This window comes from Microcebus murinus, chromosome X, assembly GCF_040939455.1.
Source record: "Microcebus murinus isolate Inina chromosome X, M.murinus_Inina_mat1.0, whole genome shotgun sequence".
Taxonomy (NCBI): Eukaryota; Metazoa; Chordata; class Mammalia; order Primates; family Cheirogaleidae; genus Microcebus; species Microcebus murinus.
Window position 1 is genome coordinate 6,386,828 of NC_134136.1, and position 27,427 is coordinate 6,414,254.

Below are 27,427 nucleotides of genomic sequence, written 5' to 3' on the forward strand. Positions count from 1 at the left end.
AGTAAAGACTGAAGCACTGATGCAGATTGAAGGAGCCTAAAAAGACATTATAACTAAATGTAACACGTTATTCTGGATTGGATCCTGGATCACTAGGATGTTTTTGGTCATAAATGACATTATTGAGACAATTAAAGAAATTTGAATGGGGTATGTTGATTAAGTGTTAGAATAATGTCAGTGTCCATTTCCTGATTTTGATGATTGCACCATGGTTAGGGAAGAGTTTTTGAGGAAATTCACACTGAAGTATTTAGGAGTAATGGGGCATGCTATCTGCAATGTACCTTCAACTGGTTCAGAAAAAATGATTGTGTGTGTGTGTGTGTGTGTGTGTGTGTGTGTGTGTGTGTGTGTGTATAAACAGAGAGAAAGAGAAAGAAAGCAAATGTTAACAAGTGGGGAACTTGGGTGAAGGGTATATGGGAACTTTATATAATTCTTGCAACTTTTCTCTAAGTCTTAAATGATTTCAAAATAAAAAATTAAAAGTTTTAGTGATTAAAAATTTTTAAAGTCTAATATCAAAAAATATTGATAATATCCAGAGTGAGCATTTGAGAAAAATGGCATATATGGTATATAATGGCATATATCCATCATATATGGATAGGGAAAACATAAACTAGTGGAAATTTTTTTGAAGGATAATTTTAAAAAGTGTATATTCCTTAGCCCAAGGGTTCCACTTTTAGGAATCTTTCCTACAGAAATATTTGTGAAACTTCACCAATAGAGCAATTATTAAATACTATACAACAACTGAAAGGAATGAACTAGATTTATCTGCATAAAATGATATGGAGGAATGTTTGGTTATGTTCTTTAGTAAAATATGAGATTGTTAAATGAAAAAAATCTTGTTATACAGAAGTAGGTATAGTAGGATCTCATTTTAAAAAATAAGTGTCATATCTATACCACGTTAGCAATTTGAAAATACATTAAAAAGAAAAAATTTACCCAGGGGATAAATATTTTATAGGTATAAAATTCCACATATATTCATTAATTCAATTGCATAAATTATATAATTCAAATTTTCCATGATCTTATTTTTGGTTTACTGCATGTATCATAGCCTGGCAATGTTTTTTGTGAGATTATTTTCTTATAATTGTTTCATTTTACCTTGTATTTCTAATATCTTTTGTTCTTTATTAATTAAAACTATATTCTATTTACTTTCATGACTGTTTCTTTGGCTGTGCAGAAGCTTTTTAGTTTCATCATGTCCCATTTCTTTATTTTTGTTGCTGCTTTGATTGCCTTTGGGGACTTCTTCATAAACTCTTTGCCTAGGCCGATGTCTAGGAGACTGTTTCCAACATTTTCCTCTAGAATTCTAATGGTTTCATACCTTAGGTTTAAGTCTGTTATCCAGCGTGAGTTGATTTTTGTGAGAGGTGAAAGGTGTGGGTCCTGTTTTAGCCTTCTAAAAGTGGCTATCCAGTTTTCCCAGCACCATTTATTGAAAAGGGATTCTTTTCCCCAGTGTATGTTTTTGTCTGATTTGTCAAATATTAGATGGCTATATGAGGATGGTTTTATATCACAGCCAAAGAAACAGTCATGAAAGTAAACAGACAACCTACAGAATGGGAGAAAATTTTTGCATCCTACGTATCCGATAAAGGGCTGATAACTAGAATATACTTAGAACTCACGAAAATCAGTAAGAAAAAATCAAATAACCCTATTAAAAAGTGGGCAAAGGACTTGAACAGAAACTTTTCTAAAGAAGACAGAAGAATGGCCAACAAACATATGAAAAAATGCTCATCATCTCTAATCATCAGGGAAATGCAAATCAAAACTACAATGAGATATCACTTAACTCCAGTGAGAATGGCCTTTATCAAAAAGTCTCCAAATAATAAATGCTGGCGTGGATGTGGAGAGAGAGGAATACTCCTACACTGCTGGTGGGACTGTAAACTAGTCCAACCTCTGTGGAAAGCAATATGGAGATACCTTAAAGCGATACAAGTGAATCTACCATTTGATCTAGCAATCCCATTGCTGGGCATCTACCCAAAAGATCCAATGACACTCTACAAAAAAGACACCTGCACTCGAATGTTTATAGCAGCACAATTCATAATTGCAAGGCTGTGGAAATAGCCCAAGTGCCCATCAATCCAAGAATGGATTAATAAAATGTGGTATATGTATACCATGGAGTACTATTCAGCTCTAAGAAACAACGGTGATATAGCACATCTTATATTTTCCTGGTTAGAGCTGGAACCCATACTATTAAGTGAAGTTTCCCAAAAATGGAAAAACAAGCACCACATATACTCACCAGCAAACTGGTATTAGCTGAGTAGCACCTAAGTGGACACATAGGTACTACAGTAACAGGGTATTGGGGAGGGGGGAGGAAAGAGGGGGGCGGGTATATACATACATAATGAGTGACATGTGCACCATCTGAGGGATGGTCATGCTGGAGAATCAGACTTGTGGGGGGAGGAGGGAAAGGGCATTTATTGAAACCTTAAAATCTGTACCCCCATAATATGCTGAGATAAAAAAATAAAAAAAAAAACTACATTCTAGACCAGACCTTCTCATTATAGGTTGATATAGTTCAGATATTTGTCCCCTCCAAATCTCATGTTGATATTTGATATCTAATATTGGGGGTGGGGCCTAGTGGGAAGTATTTGGGTCATGGAAGTGGACCCTCATGAATGGCTTGGTGCCGTCCTCCCAGTAGTGAATTCCCATGAGAACTGATTATTAAAAAGAGCCTGACACCTCCCTTCCCTTTCTCTCTTGCTTCCTCCCTTTCTTGCCATGTGATACATCAGCTCCTTTCACCTCCTGCCATGAGTAGAAGTGGTACGAGGCCCTCACCAGAAGCAGATGCTGATGCCATGCTTAACAGTCCTCAGAACTGTGAGCCAAATAAACCTTTTTCTTTATAAATACCCAGCCTTCAGTATTCCCTTATAGTGACACAAAAACGAACTAAGAGATAGATTGCACCTTTTTTTTTTTTTTTTTTTTGAGACAGAGTCTTGCTTTGTTGCCCAGGCTAGAGTGAGTGCCATGGCATCAGCCTAGCTCACAGCAACTTCCAACTCCTGGGCTCAAGCGATCCTCCTGCCTCAGCCTCCCGAGTAGCTGGGACTACAGGCATGTGCCACCATGCCTGGCTAATTTTTTCTATATATATTAGTTGGCCAATTAATTTCTTTCTATTTATAGTAGAGACGGGGTCTCGCTCTTGCTCAGGCTGGTTTCGAACTCCTGACCTTGAGCAATCCTCCCGCCTCGGCCTCCCAGAGTGCTAGGTTTACAGGCATGAGCCACAGCACCCCGCCTGATTGCACCTTTTAAAATTCTATCATGACCCTTTCTGTACCCTTTGTTCCATATAATACTCTGTTTTGAATTCGACTTCATCTGACGTTCACATAGTCATCTCCATTCATTTTTGTTTACGTTTGTCAGACTTTACTTTGCCCATCCTTCTGTTTTTAATCTTTCTATATCTTTTTGTTATATTAGAGCTCTTATAGGCAGTATATATTAGATTTGCTTTCTTCTTTTATAAATCAATCTGTGTCTTTGTATTTTAGTAGGAGAGAATAAATCATGTATATTTATCATTATGGACATGTTTTATCCTATTTCTGCTATCCTATGTTATTCCTTATTGCTGTTTCCAGATAAGATAAGAGCAGGTAGGATCAAAAGATAGGGCTTATTGGAAAGGTAATGATGATGATGATGATGGTGTTGGTGTTGGTGGTGGGAGGGCAGATGGAGAAGCATAAAGGGGATGGAGGACTGAGAGATGGTTCCCTGATATCAAGAATGGTCAGCTGGTATATGGAAGGGATAAGAGTCTCCTTTTGTTTTTGCAATGATAGAGATGATGAGTTTAGTTTAAGATATGTTCTTTGAAGTCTTTGTGGGATATAGTTTAAGCAGAGACATGTCACAAAGATAGTGAGACAGCAAATCTGGAGCTTGCAGAAGTTTTCATCTATATATCCACAGTTCTATGAAAGAATCTGAATCTTGCCTGTGGTTTAAAAGAATAATTTGGTAATGATCCACATTCACATTAAGTTTTTATGTATGGCAAAAGTGCACCAGACTTCCTTATCCCATACTTGGTACAAACAAGAAAGGAAAATTACCTTTGCCATTCCAACTGAACTGGCATTCAATTCTGAGATCCCTTGGTTGGTCTTGTCTCCACGTTCCCATATTCCAAAGTCCTGGTGTAAAATAACCAATATATCATTAGCAAGTCATAACTATAATACTAAACACTCACTAGATGCACAACCCTTGAATAAAAGACACCACTAGTACCTAATTTGCTATACATAGGTACACCTACAATGCTTATTCAGGAGATACCATTGAGTTAGATGGCCCCTGCAGCTGCTTTCCCAAAAGCTTTAAATTCTTATTGGAGCCTCCAAGAAGTTAGAAGACTTCTCAACAGTTAATCGGGAGGGCTAAAAACTATAACTCTGTCCATCTAAAGAGGTGCTTCTCAAAACTTTTCATCAGAGCAAATACCCAGGGGATCTATGAGATGGAGCCTAAACAGCAGCCCAGTATTTTATCTTAAACATCTATTCTAATTTTACTGTTTATCGACACTGTCAATGTACCATGCACTAACCTATGCATTATACATTATTATCTTCCTTAATGCTTACATTTTATAGATGATGAAACTGAGGTGCAAAGAGAGTATAAGTAACTCACTCAAGGTCACATAGCTAACAAGTGACAGAGCCAGGATCAGACTCCAAGTAATCTCACCCCAAAGCCTACTCTCTTAGCCATAGTTCTATACATCCCCCCAATAATATAAAGATAACTTATATTTTTTTAAACTTTTTATTTTGAAATAACTTTAGACTTACAGAAAAGCTGCAAATAGTATGAGGAGTTTCCATATACCTTTCACTAAGCTTCCCCTAATGTTAACATGTAACATAACCATAATACAATTGTCAAAGCTAAGAAATTAACATAGGTACAATTCTATTAACCAAATCTGGACTTTATTTAGATTTCACTAGTTTTTCCACTAATGGCCTTTTTGCATTCTAGGATCCAATCCAGAATTTCATGCTGCATTTTTCATGTCTCCTTAGTCTCTTCCACTCAATGATAGTTCCTCAAGTCTTGTCTTTCATGACCTTGGTACTTTTCACAAAATACTAGTGATCAAGTATTTTGTAGATTTCCGTCAATCTGGGTTTACTTGATGTTTTCTTGTGATTACATTGAGGTTAAGCATTTTTGGCAAGAATACATATTACAGGCATTATACTGTGTCCTCAGTGTATCATAGCAGGGTTATATGATGCTGATATGTCTTATTACTGGTGATGTTAACCTTCATCACTTCATTCATATGTCTGCCAGGTTTCTCCATTCTACTGTTAATATTTTTCCCTTTGTAATTAATAAATATCTTGAGAGAGATTCTTTAGGACTATGCAAACATCTTGTTTCTCCTCATTCATCCACTAATGCATCCATTGGTGGATCTTGCCTGCAACAATTATTACAGTGGTGCTTTAATGGTGATTTTTCTAGTTTCTTCATTACTTCTATAGTCATTAATTGCAATTCTTCTCTAAGGAAGAGCTGTCCTTTCTCCCCCATTTATTTATTTATTCAGTTATTTATATCACTATGAACTTATAGATATTTAGGTTTTTCTCTGGCTTATAATAAAATACTATCATTATTTTGTTGTTTGAATTGTTCCAGATTTAGCTAGTGGATATTCTTTCAGGTTGGTTCCTCTGCCATTTTGACATGCTCCCCCATTCCTTTTTGAGCATTTCTTCAATTTCTGGCACTATAAGATGCTCTAATCTCATCTTGTATTTTCCCTGCTCCAGCCCTAGAATCAAACACATCCATAAGAATACCTGGTTTATTTTATTAGAAAATAATGGAATTTAAGGCCTGGGTACTAGGTATGCTCATTGTCACTGGGGTGTCATTCCTTCTAGGCCCTCTCATTGAATGGAACTTGCAAACAGACATATGCATACCCACAAACATCTATATTTATTTCTGTATCTACTTTTAATTACTTGGCATGTCAAATCTCTGACTTAAAGTGAAGTTTCAGGAAGGTGAGCCATGTTGAACCCATGCCTGGCCTCACCTGCCCCAAATTCAGCTCCATCCTAGTTTATGCAGCAAATACTAGAGTATAAGAAGGCACAAATATCATCAATTCTACTGCTACAACCATTGGATACAATGTAGAGGCCAAAGAAGCCTAACTTCTACATTGGACCACAGCTGACCTGTGGTATCAGAAAGCAAAGCGATCAGACAACAAATAATGTCTGTTTGCATCAAAACTTTCTGTGTTAGACTTGTGCTTCTGACAGGATATGGAGTAAGAGGTTCCAGATTTACCCTCCCATCTGAAACAACTAAAGAACTATTTATGACATAATGGTTTCCAATACAATAAACATGAAAGTCATGCAGTGAAGGACAGTGACACATGAGAGGAGGAAACAAATAGGACGAGCTCTATGATTGCCCAGCTTACTGTTTTAAGAGTTTCCAGGCCACGGTGCAGGGAGGGGAAACCCAAGCAGAGCCTGGCAGACTCCTCAAGTTGAGGAAATGGAGCTGAGAGTACAGAGACACCAAGGTACCTATAATTTGCAGGACAGATTAATGGAGAAGAGAGAGCTACACAGAGAACCCCAGAAATCTGCAGAGGGTCATCATTGAGTATTCACCAGAATAATGATCAGTGCATGTATGTAAAAAAACTACTTGAGGCTGGGGGAAAAAACACCCAAAATAATTAGAGGGAAAAATACCTAGTGCTCACACAGGATCATACATAGTACCTATTCCAACCAGCAATGCTAGAAAACCTCATAATTCAGGGGACGTTGGGTGGAGTATTCAGAAGAGTCTTGTCTAAGTAGTGGGAGTAATTAGTCCTAGACTAGACTTCACTCCAGACCCAGATAATGGATCTTAAAAGCAATAAAGGATCAAACTGGTTCCACCTAGCTTAACCGGATACCTGAACAAAACTTGAGCATATTGATAGGAATACAAAAATATCCAGGATGCAACAAGGTAAGATTCATGATATCTAGCATCCAATAAAAAATTACTGGGATGCAAAGGAGCAGGAAAACACCCAATAATGAGACAAATAGATCAATTGGCTTCTTTCACTGAGCATAATGCCTTTGAGGTTCATCCATGTTGATATATGGATCAATAGTTCATTCCTTTCTATTGATGAGCAATATTTCATTTTATGGATATACTGCAATTTATTTATCCATTTACTTGTTGATGGGAATCTATTTCCAATTTTGGAAATTATGAATAAAGCTTCAATGAACAACAAAAAACTATGTTAGCTTGATGAAGAAAAAGTTGCATTCTTATACAGTATCTAACTTAAATTTTTTTTACAGAGAATATGTTAAATATATTATGATTTAATATAAACCTACCTCATGTGGTAGTTGTAAAGAAAAACAATCTTTTTTGTATAGTAAGTGCTGAATCAATGCCTACAGATAATATTAAACACATGACTAAATTTTATTTCTATGTAGCTAACTGACTCACAATACTCCTTAGCCATCCTACTCATGTATAAGACCTTAAACCCTTAAAATAAGATCACAATTTAGCCCCAGATTGTCAAATACATACCATGAGATATCACAGAGTTTGAAAGGAAAGAAAGCATAGCATCTTGACCCTCTCTGTAACCCCCTTGGGGAAAAGGCAAACAGAGGATGACAGATGTTAGTAAAGGAAGAGACTGAAGACAATTTCTGCCAGAAGCCTTCGTTCCCTATGAGGGGCAGCATTAAAAGATTGGCTTACCCAGTATTTGTTTTAAAAATTATATGTTTCAAATCCATTCCAAAATGAGTACTTACAGCAGTTTTATATGCCGCTTCAATGTAAAACACAAGGTTCTGTATGAAATTGACCTCGTCTAGGCTGTGGATGATATGGAGTCCTAAGGAAAAGGGGAATGAAGATACAGAACTGGTCAATTATCATTATAAGCTTTATAGGTAGCCATAGTGACTAAGTGACCTCACTATTCCCAAGTAATCCTATTCCTCCTTAGGAACAATGGAGGTACTTTGATTCCTTAACTATACCACAAATCAGTCCTAGGCTACTCTCCAAATAAGTGAGATATGAGTATATTTTAACACAGAAGAATTTCAACTGTTATTTATAGGTTTTAATAGATAGGCTCAGACTCCTGGTTCTATAGTAACTAATTTATAATGTGTTTAAATGTACAAACCTAGGCACATGGAAAAAAAGGAGGATGTTAGTAGTTATCTTTAGTGGTAAGGTTTAAGGTAGCTTTATTTTCTTCTTTTTTGGGACATCTTGGCAATTTTACAGTATTCTACAATGAACAGGTACAACTTTTGTAATTTAAAAAGTTATCGAAAAATTATATTAAATAAAGCAGAAAACTTCAGGATACATTTCACAAAATTTCACACAAAATTATTAAATCCTAAGCACTAAAACTTCTCATACATATAAAATTTACTAAGCAATTAACTTTTTTTAATGTCTTTTTTTTTTTTTTTTGAGACAGAGTCTCACTCTGTTGCCTAGGCTAGAGTGCTGTAGCATCAGCCTAGCTCACAGCAACCTCAAACTCCTGGGTTCAAGCGATCCTCCTGCCTCAGCCTCCAGAGCAGCTGGGACTGCAGGCATGCACCACCATGCCTGGCTAATTTTTTATGTATATATATTTTTAGTTGTCCAGCTAATTTCTTTCTATTTTTAGTAGAGACAGGGTCTTGCTCTTGCTCAGGCTGGCCTCGAACTCCTGAGCTCAAACAATCCTCCCGCCTCGGCCTTCCAGAGTGCTTGGATTATAGGCGTAAGCCACTGCGCCCGGCCAGCAATTAACTTCTTTTTTTCTTTTTCTTTTATTTTAGCGTATTATGGGGGTATAAGTGTTAAGGTTACGCATATTGCCCATGCCCCCCTGCCCCCTCTTCTGAAACAACAGTTAGTTATTACTGTGTACATTATCTAAATACTTTGTTTAGACTATTTGATTCAATCAAACTAAGAAATCATTTTAGAATTGAAAAATCACAAAGTTTGTTATTCTTTTCCAGTCTATAAACGAGGAAGAAAAAGTGAAGATCAAGTTAACTATAGACTAAACCTTTAAGCTTCTCATGTTTTCATGGAGGAAGCTATTCTATTTAAACAAAAAAATGTTATAACCACATTTATCACAAAAACAGGTATGTTGGTTTAATGGAAATGATTATATATGCCAGCTATGCAGTTGTATTATAGCCAGAAAAGGCCAAGAACTTCCAGTTTGCTGAGCAGTGGGCATATCCACAGCAATTACATCTAGAGGGGAAAAGCTTCTTTAAAAGGGCTTAGGAACAGAAAAAGTCCTCTGACATTCTTAGAAGCATGATACAAAGTAGTTGTCAAATGTTTCTTAATGTCAGCTTTCAAATGAACCCCTCTGTAAATGTCCTGGATAACACTCATTCTGGTGCATAAACAATTCTGAAAACAAACATGCCCTTTGTAAGTCAGCACTTGGTAATACTCTTTCATGAAAAAATTCAAACTGTACCAAAGTGTATACAGTGAGTCTTCCTCTTACCCAGAACCACATCACCTCCACCCCTGCCAAATCTAGACATACACAAATATTACACAAATGTTAGTACTTTATAATGCACCTTGCATTTTTCATACCTTAGAGATAATTTCAACTATATCTGCATCATTTTTTTAATAGCTACATAGAATTCCACTGAATAGCTACCATGTAAACAGTTCTCTATTGAAAGATGTTTAGGTTGTATCTAATCTTTCATCACAATCAATGTTTCAATGAATATCTGTGTATATGTATCATTGTATACATGTGCCAGTATATCAGGGAAAATTCTTAGAATTGCTGAGGAGAAAGACTTATGCATATCATTTTATAATATTTTATTATGACCATTTTCAAACAGAAAAAATGAAAGAGTTTTACAGAGGACACCTGTATACCCACCATCTGGACTCTATCATTAACATTTTACCATACCTTTTTCATCACCTATCTAACCATCTTATTTTTTGATGCATTTCAGAGTAAGTTGCAGATAACAGTATACTTCCCTCTGAATATTTCATGTATATTAAATTTTTGTAATCATCACCAAGCTATTCTGCAAAGAAGTTCTACAAGTTTATATACCAACCAATACTATTTCCCTATACTCTTACAAACACAGGATTTAATAAAAGTTTTTGATCTTTGCCCCACTTTAATGAGTAAGAAATAGAATCTCCTTGTAGTTTAATTTGCAGTTCTTTTATTATGAGTAAGGTTGCGAGTCATTTTATTGCATGTATTTATGAGCCACCTGCATTTCTTTTCCTATGAACTGTTTGGTTGTGTCCTTTACAGATTTCTATTGAATTGATCTTTCTGTTTAATATATATACACATGTACATTTACACACATATATATTTATACATATATACTCACACATACCCCCACACATACATACACATACATATATTTTGCTCAGCACTAAACTTTTTCTGTTATTGACATTTTAATAAATATTAAGGAAATTAGCCTTTTGCCCATCATATGTGTTGCAAGTGTTTTTCCTAGTTTGATTGAATTTTGACTTTGTTTATAGTGTATTTTTCTTCTCAGAAACATTTATAAAATAGTTTTATCCCACAAACATTTCTGGAATTTTTATGAGTTCTTTTTTTGCATCTTTTTTTGTAGCTTTGATCTATTGACAGATATTTTAAATCATGGAACGGTGGCCGGGCGCTGTGGCTCACGCCTGTAATCCTAGCTCTTGGGAGGCCGAGGCGGGCGGATTGCTCAAGGTCAGGAGTTCAAAACCAGCCTGAGCAAGAGCGAGACCCCGTCTCTACTATAAACAGAAAGAAATTAATTGGCCAACTGATATATATATATAAAAAAATGAGCCGGGCATGGTGGCACATGCCTGTAGTCCCAGCTACTCGGGAGGCTGAGGCAGAAGGATCACTCGAGCCCAGGAGTTTGAGGTTGCTGTGAGCTAGGCTGACGCCACGGCACTCACTCTAGCCTGGACAACAAAGTGAGACTCTGTCTCAAAAAAAAAAAAAAAAAATCATGGAACGGTGTAATTTTTGAATTAGAAAGGACTATACGATCAGTATTATCAGATTACAAACTCTTCCTGATCCATGGCTCTGTGAAAATAGCAACCATAAACACAGGGAATCTGCAACAGCAAAGGGTCTTTCCTGTAGCTGTAATGACTTTGACTTCTTGGATAAAGTGAAAAACAGAGTAGAGGAATAGTAACATTGGACATCAGCTTCTTAGCTTTATCTTGTCATCCTTGTGTGCTGACATGATTGAGCCAAGACCAAGAGAAGGCAGGTGTGAAGCTGGTGTTGTCCATCTCTTAGACTTTTATCACAGCTGACTAATCACTATACCATATAAACGCCACACATTTCTACCATATGTCCTTTTGTTCATGGTATTCTCTGTTCAAATGACTTTCCCCTCCTCTCCGTATCTTGAAATCCCACTGTTCTTTCAAGACCCAGCTCAAATGCTACCTCATCTATAATGTTGTCATTGATTCCTCTCTTCTGTGCTTCACAGAATTTTATTTTTCTTGCTCTTATGAACTTATTTTTTTACTCTGTATTATAGATAAATGTGTACCTGAGTTTTAAGAAAAGAAACATTGTATTTATATTTACATCTCCTAATACTATCTCACATAGTATTGTGAATGATATTAAATAGTATTGAACAGTAGATGTTTTAAAAAATTATTTAATGATTTTAAACAACACTGTTAACCACAGGAAAAGAACCAGTGTCTTGAGGCAAAACCATAGGTACAGAACTTCTGAATCCTGTCCCTTCTGTAGAGCTAAGACATTGCTTGTTGAACAGAAAATGTAGAGGTAAATACACATAAAATGAGGTAGGGCTGGGTTAGGCCAAAGGTGACAGTATTACATAAAGCATACTAAAGAATGCGGGGCTCCAGAAATAGAGCTGATTTAGTGGTCTACTCCAATTAGATTTTGTACTCACCTGTCTAACATTAAACCTCTTTCTCTCTCATTTTAAAAACAAATTTATTGATAGATTAAAATTATATATAATTCAATGGTTTTTAGTGTATGTACAGTTGTGTAACCACCATCACAACTGATTTTGGAACATTTTTACACCCAAAAAGAAACCTTGTATCCATTAGCAGTCACTCCCCATTTCCTTCTATACTTGCCTCCCAGCCTAAGTAATCGCTTTCTGTCTCTATAGATTTGCCTTGCTCGACACTCGTATATATGGAATCATACAATACATGGCCTTGTATTAGCTTATTAAGTATGAAATGTCCAATTTCCTTAAGTACTAAGTTTGACAATTGATCTCTCTGACATTTCACTTTGACATTTCTTGTTTTATTTTTATTGTGAAAGTACATTCTCAGTCTTTCAAACACACACATTTTGGCTTTCAAATATTTTTAAAGGGCAATTTTGTAAAACGATGGATAAGTCAAAAATTCATGTTATTTTCAAATACGAGCTCGATCGTGGAACCAGTGCAGCACAGACAGCTTGAAATATCAACTAAGTGTTTGGGAAGGATGTGGCGAATGAACACACAGTATGTCAATGGTTTGAGAAGTTCCATTCTGGTGATTTATATCTTGAAATGAGCCATGTGGGCGACCTGAGACCAAGGTGAATAATGAGGAGCTAAAAGCTGTAGTGGAAGTGAATTCATCTCAACCTACATAGGAATTAGCAGCAAGGTTTGACATTCCAATTCAAACAATACTGGATCATTTGAAACAAGTGGGCAAGGAAAAGAAGCTGGATAGTACCACATGAATTTAGCAAACATCAGAAGAGAAATCATCTCAACGCTTGCCTTTCTTTGCTGTCACGACATAAAGGCAAACAATTTTTACACCATATTGTTATGTGTGATGAAAAATGGATCCTTTTTGACAATCCTAAGTGTTCGGCACAATGGTTGGATAAAGAAGAAGTGCTGAAACACAGTCCAAAACCAAACATTCATAAAAAAAAAACCTAATGGTTTATTTGGTGGCCCAGCGCTGGTATTATCCACTACAGCTTCAAGAAACCTGGTCAATTCATTAGAGTGGAGTTCTACTGCAACCAATTGGACAAAATTATGAGGATGCTTGCAATTAAGCAGCCAAGATCGGTCAACAGAGACAGGCCAATCCTCTTGCAAGAAAACGCTCAACCACATGTCACACAAACAATGCTGCTCAAACTACAGAGGCTGGACTTAGAAACACTCTGTCATCAATCATATTCACCAGACCTTGCATCATCTGAATACCACTTCTTCCAGGCTTTGGACTACTTCTTGCAAGAAAAAATAGTCAATACTCAACAAGCTGTGGAAAATGCCTTTCATGATTTCATTGCCACATGCTCTCCAGGCTTTTGTGCTGCTACCATTAACATGGCAAAACTGTGTCGATAGTTTAGGCACATACTTTAATTATACTGCTTCTTGTTTGAGATAGAACAAACTATACTTTAGAAGTGATTAGAAGTTGGACATTTCATATTTAATGACCTAATATGTCTGGGTCCTTTCACATAGCATACTTTCAAGGTTCATTTGTTATCACATGTACCCCTAACTTCACTTTTTATTGCCAAACATATTCCATTGTGCAGATAGTCACATTTTATCAAATCATCAGTTTGATAAAAACAACCCATAAACTGATATGGGTTGTTTTTACTTTGGGCTATTATAAATAATGCTGCTATGAACTTCATGTGTAAGTTTTTGAGTGAACATGTTTTAATTTCTCTCAGTACATGTATATATATACACACCCAAGACAAAATCAGAGTAATACTGGCCTCACAGAATGAGTTTTCAAGTGTTACCTCCTCTACTATTTTTTAGAAGCACTGTAAAAGAATTGGTACTTATTCGTTAAATATTTGGTAGAATTTATCACTGAAGCTATCTGGGCCAAATATTTTCTTTGTGGGAAATTATTTGTTATTAATTCTCTTTGGTTGTGATAGGTCTATCCAGATTTGCTCTGCTTCTTGAGTCAGATTCAGTAGTTTGTATTTTTCTAGAAATTTATCTATTTCATCAACATTGTCTAATTTGTTGGTAACCAGTTGTCCATAGCATTCCCTTTTAATTCTTAAAAAAATATTTCCAGTGGGAGGATCAAGATGGCGGACGAGGAACACCACCAGACAGAGTGTCTCTGGAGAAAAGACATATTCTTGCAGAAATTAGAAAAAAGAAGCAAGAAAGCGAGCATACAGCAGACGAGGGCCGAAAGGAGGGGTACCTGAGAACCTGGGAAACTCCACGGGAGGAGGCTGTGGAGGAAAACTGGAAGCTGAGACCGCCGGAGCAGCCCGGAGACCAGCGGGAAGGGTAGGTGGATGTGCCGTTTCCCCTCCCCTGCATTTGGGACTGCTGGTGGGCTCCCCAGCGGGTGGAGAGACCTGCGGACACCAGCCCAGAGATGGTGGCCGCCAGCTAGCGGTGAGCCTGTAGCGGACACGGCACCAGACTCCCAAATCCCTCGGGGCACCTCCGTGTGCACAGACCCGAGCCGCGCGGCAGGCGCCATATTGCCTCCTCCTCCCCTCCGCCGACCCTACCCTCGGCTGCCCAGAGAGACAATATAGCCACCAGCCGGAGGCACCTCCAGGGAACGAGACCTTCCCTTTTGGGACCCTACAGCTGATTAAGGGGAATTCAGACTGTGAGCTCCCTACCCGCCAGCCCTCCCAGGTGCTGCTGGCACGGTGTTCCCAGGAGAACGGTGCCAACTCAGAGGCTGAGAGACACAGACACAGCTTGGGCTCCCTGTGGGTGAATAGGGACCGGAACTCCTCTCCCTGGTGGGGATACAGTTTGAACTCTGGGACCCAGAGGTCAGACCTGCAGACCAGATCCCATGCACCAAGGTCTAGCATTGCCCGGGGCACAGAAGGGATATTTGTGAACAGCCTGCTGAGGTGTGTGTGCCTCCAGGGGCTGATCAGCGTCCTAGAGGGCAACCCTCCCCCCAAAGGGAGGCCGTGCGCCCAGCCCAGGTGGCATTCTTGCGCAGGGAACCTCCCCGCCGGCATCACAATCCGGGGTGGCCTGGTGGCGTGTACTCTGGCCTGCTGGCAGAGGCCCAGGAGTAGCTGCGGAGTTGGGGAGGGTGGAAAGAAGCAAGGCCCGCTCCAGACTGCGGGTCTCAGACAGCCCCACCCCCACACACAGACTTTCTGGCTGAGCGAGACCATTCCAGCCCTGCCCTGACAGCTTTTCCTGGAAGCAGAGAACAGAACTTTGACCCCTGCTAACGGCATTGGTGGTGCCTGAGGGCAGGCTTACCCACCCAGCTCTGCCCAGAACAAGAGCTGATAACAGGACACAAAAACAACAGCATAGCCTGTTTCTCCAAGCAAGCGCCACCTACTGAAAGGGACGGCATCCTGCACAGCCTTTTCACGGCACCCACTGACTCATTATACAGGGAGTGGTCGAATCTCACCCACAGACACCACCTAACAGCTCAGAAACTAAACAAGGCGTGTGAATACCCAAACAAAAACCTAAAGGAAAGAAACAACAACTGATCGACATGGGAAGAAATCACCGAAAGAACTCGGGAAATATGAAGAACCAAACGGGAAAAACACCCCCAAAGAGGAGCACCAGCCCCCTAGAAATGGACACCAACCCAAATCAGGCAACCAAAATGACAGAAGAGGAATTTCATATGTGGATCATAAGAACACTCACCGACGTGCAACAACAACTCAATAACCAACACAAAGAAACCACAAAAAGCCTCCAGGATCTAGAACAAAAGTTCACTAAAGAAATAGACACAATGAAGAAAAGTTTAACTGAACTCTTGGAAATGAAGAATCAATTCAGGGAACTACAAAATACAGTGGAAAGTCTCAAGAACAGGGTAGATCAAACAGAAGAAAGAATCTCAGAGATTGAAGATAACACCCTCCAACTAAATAAAACCATCACAGAGATAGAGCAGAGAAACAAGAGAAAAGAGCAAAGCCTACAAGAGATGTGGGATTATGTGAAGAAACCTAATGTGAAGGTCATAGGGTTACCAGAAGGGGAAGAGGACAACACTCAAGGGTTGGACAAGCTATTTGAAGATATAATAGAGGAAAATTTCCCAGGCCTTGCTCAAAATCTCGATATACAAGTTCAAGAAGCTCAGAGGACCCCTGGGAAATTCAATGCAAACAGGAAGACGTCACGACATGCAGTCATCAAACTGACCAAAATATCAACTAAAGAGGCCCTTCTAAGAGCTGTAAGATGAAAGAAGCAAGTGACATACAAGGGAAAGCCAATTCGAATAACATCAGACTTCTCTAATGAGACTTTACAAGCAAGGAGGGACTGGGGTCCCATTCTCACTCTTCTGAAACAAAACAATACCCAGCCTAGAATCTTATTCCCTGAAAAACTAAGCTTCATATATGAAGGAGAAATAAAGACATTCTCAGACAAGCAAAGGCTCAGAGAATTCACCAAGACAAGACCAGCCCTACAAGAAGTACTCAAAACAGTGTTATACACGGAACACCATAATAAAAACTCACGAATATAAAAACAACCAAAACCCAAAGATTAAAGGCCAGATATTACAATGGCTCCAGAGAGAAATCAAAGCAACAACATAACAACCCAACAGAATGAACAGTAATCTACCTTACCTATCAGTTCTCTCAATAAATGTGAATGGCTTAAACTCTCCACTCAAGAGACATAGGCTGGCTGAATGGATAAGAAAATACAGGCCAAGTACATGCTGTCTTCAGGAAACACATCTAACCTGCAAGGATGCATGTAGACTAAAACTAAAAGGGTGGAGATCAGTATTCCAGGCAAGTGGAAGCCAAAAGAAGGCTGGCGTGGCAGTTCTAATTTCAGATGATTTAGTTTTTAAACCAACAAAAGTAGTGAAAGACAAAGAAGGTCATTATATAATGGTGAAGGGCACACTTCAACAAGAAGAGATAACAATTTTAAATATATATGCACCTAACTTAGGGGCACCCAGTCTCATAAGGCAAGCCTTACTGGATCTAAGCCAATGGATTAATAGCAACTCCATAATCACCAGAGATTTCAACACCCCACTAAAGGCACAAGACACATCCTCCAAACAGAAAATTAATAAAGAAATAATGGACTTAAACAAAACCTTGGAACAACTGGGTCTGACTGACATCTACAGGACATTCTACCCAAAATCCACTGAATATACATTCTTCTCATCAGCTCACGGGACATTCTCTAAGATTGACCGTATCCTAGGACACAAAGTAAATGTCAAGAAATTTAAAAAAACAGAAATCATACCATGTACCTTCTCAGATCACAGTGGAATAAAAGTAGAAATCAACCCTAACAGAAACTCACATTTCTACACAAAAACGTGGAAATTAAACAACTTCCTACTAAATGATTACTTCATAAATGAAGAAATCAAGATGGAAATAAAAAAATTCTATACTTCTACACTGCTGGTGGGACTGCAAATTAGTTCAACCTCTGTGGAAAACAATATGGAGATACCTTAAAGCGATACAAGTGAATGTACCATTTGATCCAGCAATCCCATTGCTGGGCATCTACCCAGAAGATCCAATGACACTCTACAAAAAAGACACCTGCACTCGAATGTTTATAGCAGCACAATTCATAATTGCAAGGCTGTGGAAATAGCCCAAGTGCCCATCAATCCAAGAATGGATTAATAAAATGGGGTGTATGTATACCATGGAGTACTATTCAGCTCTAAGAAACAATGGTGATATAGCACATCTTATATTTTCCTGGTTAGACCTGGAACCCATACTATTAAGTGAAGTTTCCCAAGAATGGAAAAACAAGCACCACATATACTCACCAGCAAATTGGTATTAACTGAACAGCACCTAAGTGGTCACATAGGTACTGCAGTAATAGGGTATTGGGCAGGGGGGAGGGGGGTGGGTATATACATATATAATGAGTGAGATGTGCACCATCTGGGGGATGGTCATGCTGGAGACTCAGACTTGTGGGGGGAGGGGGGGAAGTGGGCATTTATTCAAACCTTAAAATCTATACCCCCATAATATGCCGAAATAAAAAAAAAATTTCCTTTTCATTCTTTATATTTTTGTAAGGTTGTAGTGATGTCCCCTCTTTTATTCCTGATTTTAGTAATTTGAGTCTTCTTTTTCTTGTGCTCAGACTAGCTAAAGGTTTGTTAATTTTGTTGATCTTAAAGAATTAACTTTTGCTTTTATTGATTTTCTCTATTGTTTTTCTATGTCCTAATTCATTAATTTATGCTATAATATTTATTAATTCATTTCTTCTGCTTGCTTTGGGTTTAGTTTGCTCTTCTTTTTCCAGTGTCTTAAGGTGGAATGTTAGGTTACTGATTTGAGTCTTTCTTCTTTGTTTATATTGGTGTTTACAGCTATAAATTTCCCTCTGAGCACTGCTTTCACTGTTTCCTGTAAGTTTTGATATGCTGCGTTTTCCTTTTCATTCAGCTGAAAGTATCTTCTATTTCCCTAGTCATTCTTATGTGACTCTTTGGTTATTTAGGAGTGTGTTATGTAATTTCCAAATAGTTGCGAGTTTCTTAAATTTCTTTCTGTTCCTGATTTCTAACTTTATTTCATTTTGGTCATAGTACATACTTTCTGTGATTCTGAAATCTTTCAAATTTATTGAGGCTTATTTTATGGCCTACCATATAGTCTATCCTGGAGATTGGTCCATGAGAAGAATATGTATTCTGCTGTTTTTGGATGGAGTATTCTAGAGATGTGTGTTAGGTCTAGTCAATTTAAGTTTTTTCTTGTTGATTTTATGCTTATTCTATGCATTATTGAAAGTGAGGTATTAAAGTCTCTAATTGTTGTTAAATTGATATAATTTTATATCTTTTAAAGAAGCTGAGGAAAAATTATATATTTATAGTTTGTTATATTAACCTTCTAATTTATCATGTCTAGTTTTTTTTTATATGTTCCTGTAGATTGGAATTACCATCTGGTATCATTCCCTTACTTCAATATAGCTTTGTTTTTACCCACTTCCTTTGTTATATGATTGTCAAATATGTTACATTTGTTATAGGCCCAACAATACAACTGTAAAAATATTGTTTTGTATAGCTGCTTTTTTAGATCAATTGAAAGAAAAATGAAGAAATATGTAATTATATTGTATTAATAATCAATTTTACCTGGGGTCTGCTTTTTTACATGGATTTGAATTACTGTTTGGGTTCACCTGCTTCCAGTCTAAAGAACTTTTAGTATTTCTTCTAAGGTAGGCTGGCATACTAGCAAAAAATTCTCTCAGTTTTTGTTTATCTAGAAATGTCTTTATTTCACTCCATTTCTGAAAGATAGTTTTCCTGGATACTATCTTCTTGGGTGACAGTTCTTTTCTCCAGCCCTTTGAATACATTATCCAACTGGCTCAGAAGCCTCTATTTTTTTCTCATGAGAAGTCAGCTGATAATCTTATTGAGGTTCCCTTGTGCATGACAAGTCATTTTCCTCGTATTACTTTTAAGATTTTCTCTTTGTTTTGGCTTTTAACATTTTTACTGTAATGTTTCTTTGTGTGGATCTCTGTGATTATCCTACTTGGAAGATTATTGAGATTTTTGGGTGTGTAAATTAATGTTTCTCATCAAATCTGGGATCTTTTCAGTCATTATTTCTTTTTTTTTTTTTTTTTTTTTTGGAGACAGAGTCTCGCTTTGTTGCCCAGGCTAGAGTGAGTGCCGTGGCGTCAGCCTAGCTCACAGCAACCTCAAACTCCTGGGCTCGAGTGATCCTTCTGCCTCAGCCTCCCGGGTAGCTGGGACTACAGGCATGCGCCACCATGCCCGGCTAATTTTTTATATATATATCAGTTGGCCAATTAATTTCTTTCTATTTATAGTAGAGACGGGGTCTCGCTCTTGCTCAGGCTGGTTTTGAACTCCTGACCTTGAGCAATCCGCCCGCCTCGGCCTCCCAAGAGCTAGGATTACAGGCGTGAGCCACAGCGCCCGGCCTTCAGTCATTATTTCTTACAATATATTTTCTGCTTCTTACTTATTTCTGGTGCTCTCATTACATGTGTGGTGGTGTGCTAAATGGTTTTCTATATTTCTCCAAGGTTCTGTTCATTTTTCTTTATTATTTTTTCTCTATGTCCTTGAGATTGAATATTCTCTATTGCAGGCGTCCTCAAACTAAGGCTCGCAGGCCACGTGCCGCTCGCCTAGGACATTTATCCAGTCCACCAGTTGTTTTTGCTGCAGCTTAGCAGCCGACTTGTCCCAGGCCCACAGTGCGCACTCTCCAATGGTCTGAGGGACAGTGAACTGGCCCCCTGTTTAAAAAGTTTGAGGACCCCTGCTCTATTGATTTACCTTCACATATTCCGATTCTTTCTTCTGCCAACTCATGTCTATTATAAGCCTCTCTAGTATTTTTTCTTTTTTTTCATTTTGGTTACTATGTTTTTAGCTCTAGAATTTCCATTTGATTTTTTAAAAATCTTTTTATTGTCTATCTGATGAGGTACATTCATCGTATCATCCTTCCTTTATTTTTTTAAGCATGGTTTCCTTTAGATTTTTGGACATTTTATAGTAACTATTTTGAAGTCTTTGTCTCCTAAGTTGAACATATGGGCCCTTTCAAAGGCAGTTTCTGTTACCTGCTTTTTTTCTTATGTATGTCTTATACCTTCCTGTTTCTTTACATGCCTCACAAATTTTTGTTGAAATCTGGATATTTTAGACAGTATGTTGTAAGAACTCTAGATACTGATACCCTCCTCTCCTGGGCTTGTTTTTGTTTATTTAGTGACTTGGCTGGACTATTTCAGTGAAGTCTATTTTCCCCTCAGTATGCAGCCTCTGATGTTCCTCAGAGAGTGTAGCCTTGGGTAGGTACACTGTCACCCTGGGAAGACAGCATTTTAGCAGAGACCTCATAGACTATCTCTTGCCTGATCTGTTAAGTGTCTACCTCTGTTGGCATCATACTCAGATGCTTGCCGCACGAATTTCCATCTATTTGCTCTACTATTTTGTGTAATGCCCTGAGGCACAAATTGCTCCACAGACTCATCCAATTAAATTCAGTCCCCTTTTCATGTGGTCTTTGTGGCAAGTCTTTGAGATTTGTTCCAACACTAGGAAGGTTCTTTTTAGCTATCTCTTTGCTTGATTCTCACTATTAAAACTTCTAGCTAGGGCCGGGCGCTGTGGCTCACGCCTGTAATCCTAGCTCTTGGGAGGCCGAGGCGGGCGGATTGCTCAAGGTCAGGAGTTCAAAACCAGCCTGAGCAAGAGCGAGACCCCGTCTCTACTATAAATAGAAAGAAATTAATTGGCCAACTGATATATATATAAAAAATTAGCCGGGCATGGTGGCGCATGCCTGTAGTCCCAGCTACCCGGGAGGCTGAGGCAGAAGGATCACTCGAGCCCAGGAGTTTGAGGTTGCTGTGAGCTAGGCTGACGCCACAGCACTCACTCTAGCCTGGGCAACAAAGCGAGACTCTGTCTCAAAAAAAAAAAAAAAAAAAAACTTCTAGCTAATCTATAGCTTAGCTTCTTGCTCTTATTAGGCTACTAGCCTCCTCTTAATTGCTTAGAACCAAAATCTCTGTTGTATTCTGAGAATACTCTTAGTCTTGAACTTTCCCATAATCTGTTTCAGTCAATTTTCTTGGGAAGAGCTATGGAGCTTTGTATTCTTACAGCCTCTCTCACCCCAGCAAAATTTCTGTGCCAGCACTCCAGAGCTGATGTTGAGAACAGTGGCCTATTTCTTTTGGTGTGACAACCCTGCCTTACAAACTGAGTGCTGGGCAGAGATGGTAGCCTCTGATCTCCTTAGCTTGCCTCTCCCAGTGTGGAACCTCCACCCTACTAGAGAGGTGGTCCCAGGACAATCAGGGCTTAGCATTCTCACCCTGCCTTGCCTGGGGTAAAGTTTCCACTCCACGAATGGGGCTGGGAATGGGGAAGAAGGGAGCTCTAGGCCTGTCAACTGTGCTTGCCTGGACTAAAGCTTCTGCAATATGGAGCTGGGGTGAATGAGAAAGGATGGCAACCTACCTCTCTTGGGGAGATACAGTATCCCTATACTGGAAGCTGGGGAGGGGGGAGAGTTGTACTCTCAGCTGTACTCACCTTGAATAGTGTTTCTATCACTCTGAGTTGGGGTGGAGGAGGGAGTAGGTTGAGACTCAAATGCCACAATCCTTTACTGTTCTTACCAAGATTAAGAAGATTTCTGGAATAAATGTTTCTCTACTTGCTTTGTCCTTCAGACAATTTCTAATAACTTTAAATGGTTGGTTTTTTATTTTTTTTCTTTTATTTCATCATATTATGGAGGTACAAATATTGTTAGGGTTAAAAATAATTTTCAGTATTTATGATTGTTTTCCTAGGGGAGGGTCTGCAGAGCTCTTCATGCTACCATTCTATAAATTATAGTCAGCTTCTATTTAGGCCTTTTAACCAAGGTTGAGATTTTCAAGTATTCAAAACCATGCGGAACACTGCTAAATATTCTACGAAGATCTTTTACACTCTATCTACCAATTATATCTCACATCTGCCCTTTTTATTTTCAAAGTAACTGCCTTACATAAAATATTTCACTAACCTCCTAAGGAGTCTGCCATCTTAATTTTCTCTTCCATGCACTCTATTCTCCTACTAATGGAGTGAATGATCTGAAACTTCCTTGATTAACTACCTTGAATGGCTACTGATTACAGACTAAACTCCAAACTATTTAGCATGGTACACAGGCCCTCAAAGAGCTAGCCCCAAATTTCTAGCCTCATATTTGCCATTTTTCCAGATGAATCTTATACTCTAACCATAGAAGATACTCAGCCTTACCTTGATAACCAATACCTTTCAAACTTCTGTGCTACACTCATGCTACTCCCTTCCTTTTTCCGACTTGTGAATTTCTACTTATTCCTACTTATTCCTTCAAAGGCCTGATTTTCCACCTTATTTCAAGCAGCTATCAAAGTCAGCTAATTGAGTTGAAAATTAAATGTTAAGTCAGGAATCAATAAACATTTGTTGAATCAATGAATATGTCTCTTATGAGCCTCTTTGGTATTTTTTTTCTATTCTAGGCTCAAAATAAAAAACCATAAAGGATATTTAGACACTGTTTGCTTGATAGGAAAAAATCCCAGAGTTGATATTAAAATAGTGTTAGAAATGGAGTTGTAGCTGTTATTCTATTTAAATAAATAAAGCCTAAAAGTATATGTATTCAGGGAGAAACCTCCCCTGCAAAAGGAAGGAGTATCTGGGTGGCCAGCTCATAATTTTGAGAAAAGTTTATTTAGATTCTGGGCTGTGTGTTCTAGTGGGGAAAAGGGGGGCTTATCACCAAATATTTCTGTAAGAAAAAGAGAAGAAAAGTATTCTGAAGGAATTCCCATCCTGGATGCCCTTAGTATCAAGGAGCTCTGTAACCAGATGGTAAGATAAATAAATGGAAATGTCAAAAATGTGGTATTTTGGGAAGTACATTAACTTACTCAGGAAGATCTGGCAAAGGTCCCATTAAATTTATAAACTAGATATAATCAGATACATTATCTTTCTCACCCTAATTTAGGAGAAATAATACATTTTCATTTTTTAGGGAAAGCATCCCAAAGGATAAAAAGGATATATTATTCAATAATAAAAAATAAACATTTGGATTCTGATTCCTAATTTCCTTAATATAATTTAGATGCATATATACAGATGCCTTGTTTATAATATATTCATAAAGAGTAGTATAAAGTAGGTGATTCAATTTATATTTATACTAACTGGCAGGCTTGTCAGTGTACAGCATGAGAACAGCAATAAACTCTAGGCCTTTTTTCCCATCTCATGTTATCTGAGGATTAACAATAAAAATACCTATCTAAATAAGATCTGCTGCAGACTTCCTGGTTCTCAATTTAAAATAATATTAATTGGTACCATAGACTTGTTTCTCAGTGCAGAAGAATATTAACTAGACCTCAAAAAATTGTTTTTCTGTATAAAATCTGCAAAATGTTTCCAATGTGCTTCTTTCAGCAATGCAAATAGCTATGTGGTTTTCTGGCTAATACCTTTGGAGAAGCCATGTGTGCCAGAGCAAGTGCTCCATGCTCAGGGGCTCCCAGTACTTCTCTCCTTGTACTGACCTGAGGCAGTCATTTGAGCTAAGAAGAGCAGATACACCGAGGTAGCATCCAGCTGCAGGTGTCCCCACTGGTCATCACCCACTACAGTGGCACAAGTTTTGGTGTTGTACTTGGCATGGAGGCTATCCTTAGTACTCTGACTATATTTGAAGGATTCTACTTTATCCACCTGGAAAAAAAAAACATTAAAAGAAGGATATGCAGAAAAATCAATCCATATGCCACACTTCTGTAGTACTTTAACATATATCATTGCAATATAAAGATACTAAATGCAGTGTTATCTTTTTCCTTACATAATGCAACCGGGAAAGTCTGTTATTGTTGTTTTTCAATTTAATCAGTTTAATTAGAAAATGATACCAAATAGTTAAAGCCAGTTATTTCCTATTCATTGCCTTTCTTTCACTCTTCAGACAGTTGCTTTACCGCACTGTATATATAAACTGAGATTCAGAGTGTTTGAGTGAGAACAGCTTAGTAAGAAATAAATGTGAAAAGATGTATTTGTTCCTGAAACTGAGGTAGGAATTTTGAGGGAAATTAGAACAAAAGGACACATTTTGAAGGAATAACGAAAAGAGCTGGTGATAGACACACAGAGTGACTGAGAAAAGATATGACAGAAGGCTGAAACCAGAGGTCAGAAGGGAAATATTGTGCAAGGAACAACTGACAGACTTAGTTCCTGAAACTTAGATTTGATTATGTATGCCTCTGATGCATGATAGTGAGAAATGAAAATAAAATCCTAAGCCCCACCCCACCCCACCCACTGAATGGACCCCCTCTTGGCCAAGTGGACCCCAGAGAAACCTTAAAACTGAGTTCCAAGCCAGGACAGGATGGGAAGTCAGACACATCTCGTACCCTTTCCCTTGTTAACCACCATTAGGCTTTCTTCCCTAAGGGCTAAAACAGAACCAGCCCTTCAGAAAGACTTGCTCCACCCCTGATTTCAATCAACTGCCTAATGGCCTAATGCTGCTCCCTCCTTTGTGCGTTTTCTGGCACAACTGACCAGCATTTTTTCCTGATCAGGGGCTACCAACCATGGAGTGGTTCTAAGCAGACTAGAGATTATGCACAATAAGGGTTTTCATGTCCTCTGTTTCACCTTTTGACATCAGAGAGCCGAAAACTCCACCCTTGGATCATGCTAATGCTTCTATTTTTATACATGCAACCGATGAATGGGCATGAAGCTCAATTGCACACATGCATGTTTTTCCTTTCATAAATAATCATGACTCCTCCTACAGCTTGTTAAATATGTATATTTGTCCACACTGCTCAGCATAAATTCCAGTTTCCCATTGTCCATCCCTGGAAGCACGTGTTCCCAGCCTATGGCCAGGGGCTTGGCTTTCCAGACTGCTGGAATGGCCACCTACAGGCTGCAACCCTTTATGAGAAATACTCCTTTCCAAATTATGAATCTCACCATTTTCTTCAGTTAACAAGAAGTAACCATTACACCTTAAATATGGTTCATGCAATTAGTGACTTTAAATCTATTTGGTAAGGTAGAAAGTGCAAATATCTAAAATACAAAAAAGTAGCAAATATAGGGAAAAAAGGGAAATGATAGATGTGAGATAGCCCAACAGTTAGAGCTTCACTTATAAAGAAGTTCAGGAGTCTGGAGTTTCTTTCTTTCTACTTTAGATTTGTTTTGTGCCTGTGGGCAGTCATTTTATTAACCTAGGCCCCAATTTCTTCTTCTAATAAAACTTAATCTTGATCATCAGAAAGTCAGGTCAGATTCAATGTGTGTAACATGCTTTAAGATCTCCTAGGATAAAACCAATTTTTAATTAAAAATACTTTTGTATGGAAAAATATCATAAACTCAAAAGATAAATGATAGACTGCAATGCCTGTGACAAAAGATTCATTTTCATAATTTATAAAAACTCCTCAAACGACAAGGAAACAACTAAAAAGAAAAATAGGCAAAGGACCTACCAGACAATTCACCCAAGAGGAAATGTAAATTTTTAATCTACACATGAAAGGAAGTTCAACTTCACTCAAGGCCAGGAAAATGCAAATTATTATTGCAAGGAGATACAAGTCCAAGGTCCCTTATCTCCAATCCTAATATCTAAAACACTTTGAAAACGTTTTATCCCCCTAAGCTTTGCATCAAAATTCATTTGGTGGCAATGCCAGATTCAAATTGACATAGGGCTGGCTTTATTTATTCTACTTAGTGCAAAAATACATATTTCCCTACAGAGATATTAATGTTTTTGATTACAGAATGCTGTCCTATACCCAATGATGGCATAAGATAATATATGGTATATGCAATGTATTACCGTTTTAAACTCTGAAAAATTCTTAATTCTAAAGTTGATCTGGTCCCAAGGGTTTCGAATGAGGGTTTTTAGACTTATATCATCTTTTACCCAATATACATAATTGTATGTATAGTAATGATGAGAAACATTTAAAAAACCATTTGTAGAGGGGAAAAAAAGACGAAGGAAACAGTTTGGTGGTGACTGGATGGTGAGATTATGGTTGACTTTTCCCCAATTTTCCAAATTTTCTAAAATTAGTGTATACTACTTGTGAAATTGAAAAAAATGTATAAGCTATAAACATACCCTAAGGGGTAGAGATACTATTACAATGTGCTTTTATTAGAGAGGAAGCTGTTACCAATGCCATACCTGTCTGATCATGCAGTGCAGCAACCCCCTCATCAGCTTCACTACACTCTGCAGAAATAAATGGAAACAAGACAGTTATAAACATCCCTAGATGCAGGAACACTTACTCAGCAACCACAGTTGGTACATGACCTTTTGAGAACAAGTAACTCTATCCTGTGTTCCTAGTTACATGGCATTTACTTTATAGGTACACAGAAGAGCAGATTGCTGCTAAAAGTGGAATCAAAAGCTACAGTTTGTGATTCCATCAAGTTAAAAAAAATAATCCAAGCTCTAACAGGTTTATGTAAAAATAAGCCAACCACCCTAGTAGAGGACATTCTACCTGGAGAAGAGGGGCAAATCAGCTTAAAAATCATAAGGCTCTGAGGATATTCT

At 38.0% G+C, this 27,427-nt stretch overlaps 1 protein-coding gene across 2 annotated transcripts in view; it reads right to left on the reverse strand.

Moving 5' to 3' along the window:
• Positions 1-27,427, reverse strand: part of PHKA1 (phosphorylase kinase regulatory subunit alpha 1) — a 121,268-nt gene that overhangs the window by 87,692 nt on the left and 6,149 nt on the right. For both annotated transcript variants that reach the window (XM_012784356.3, XM_012784358.3), the window contains exons 3-6: positions 27,047-27,094; positions 24,366-24,534; positions 7,944-8,026; positions 4,161-4,241 (exon numbers count right to left, since the gene is read on the reverse strand). In XM_012784356.3, coding sequence (XP_012639810.1) covers positions 4,161-4,241; positions 7,944-8,026; positions 24,366-24,534; positions 27,047-27,094 — 381 coding nt within the window. The remainder of the gene's footprint in view (positions 1-4,160; positions 4,242-7,943; positions 8,027-24,365; positions 24,535-27,046; positions 27,095-27,427) is intronic.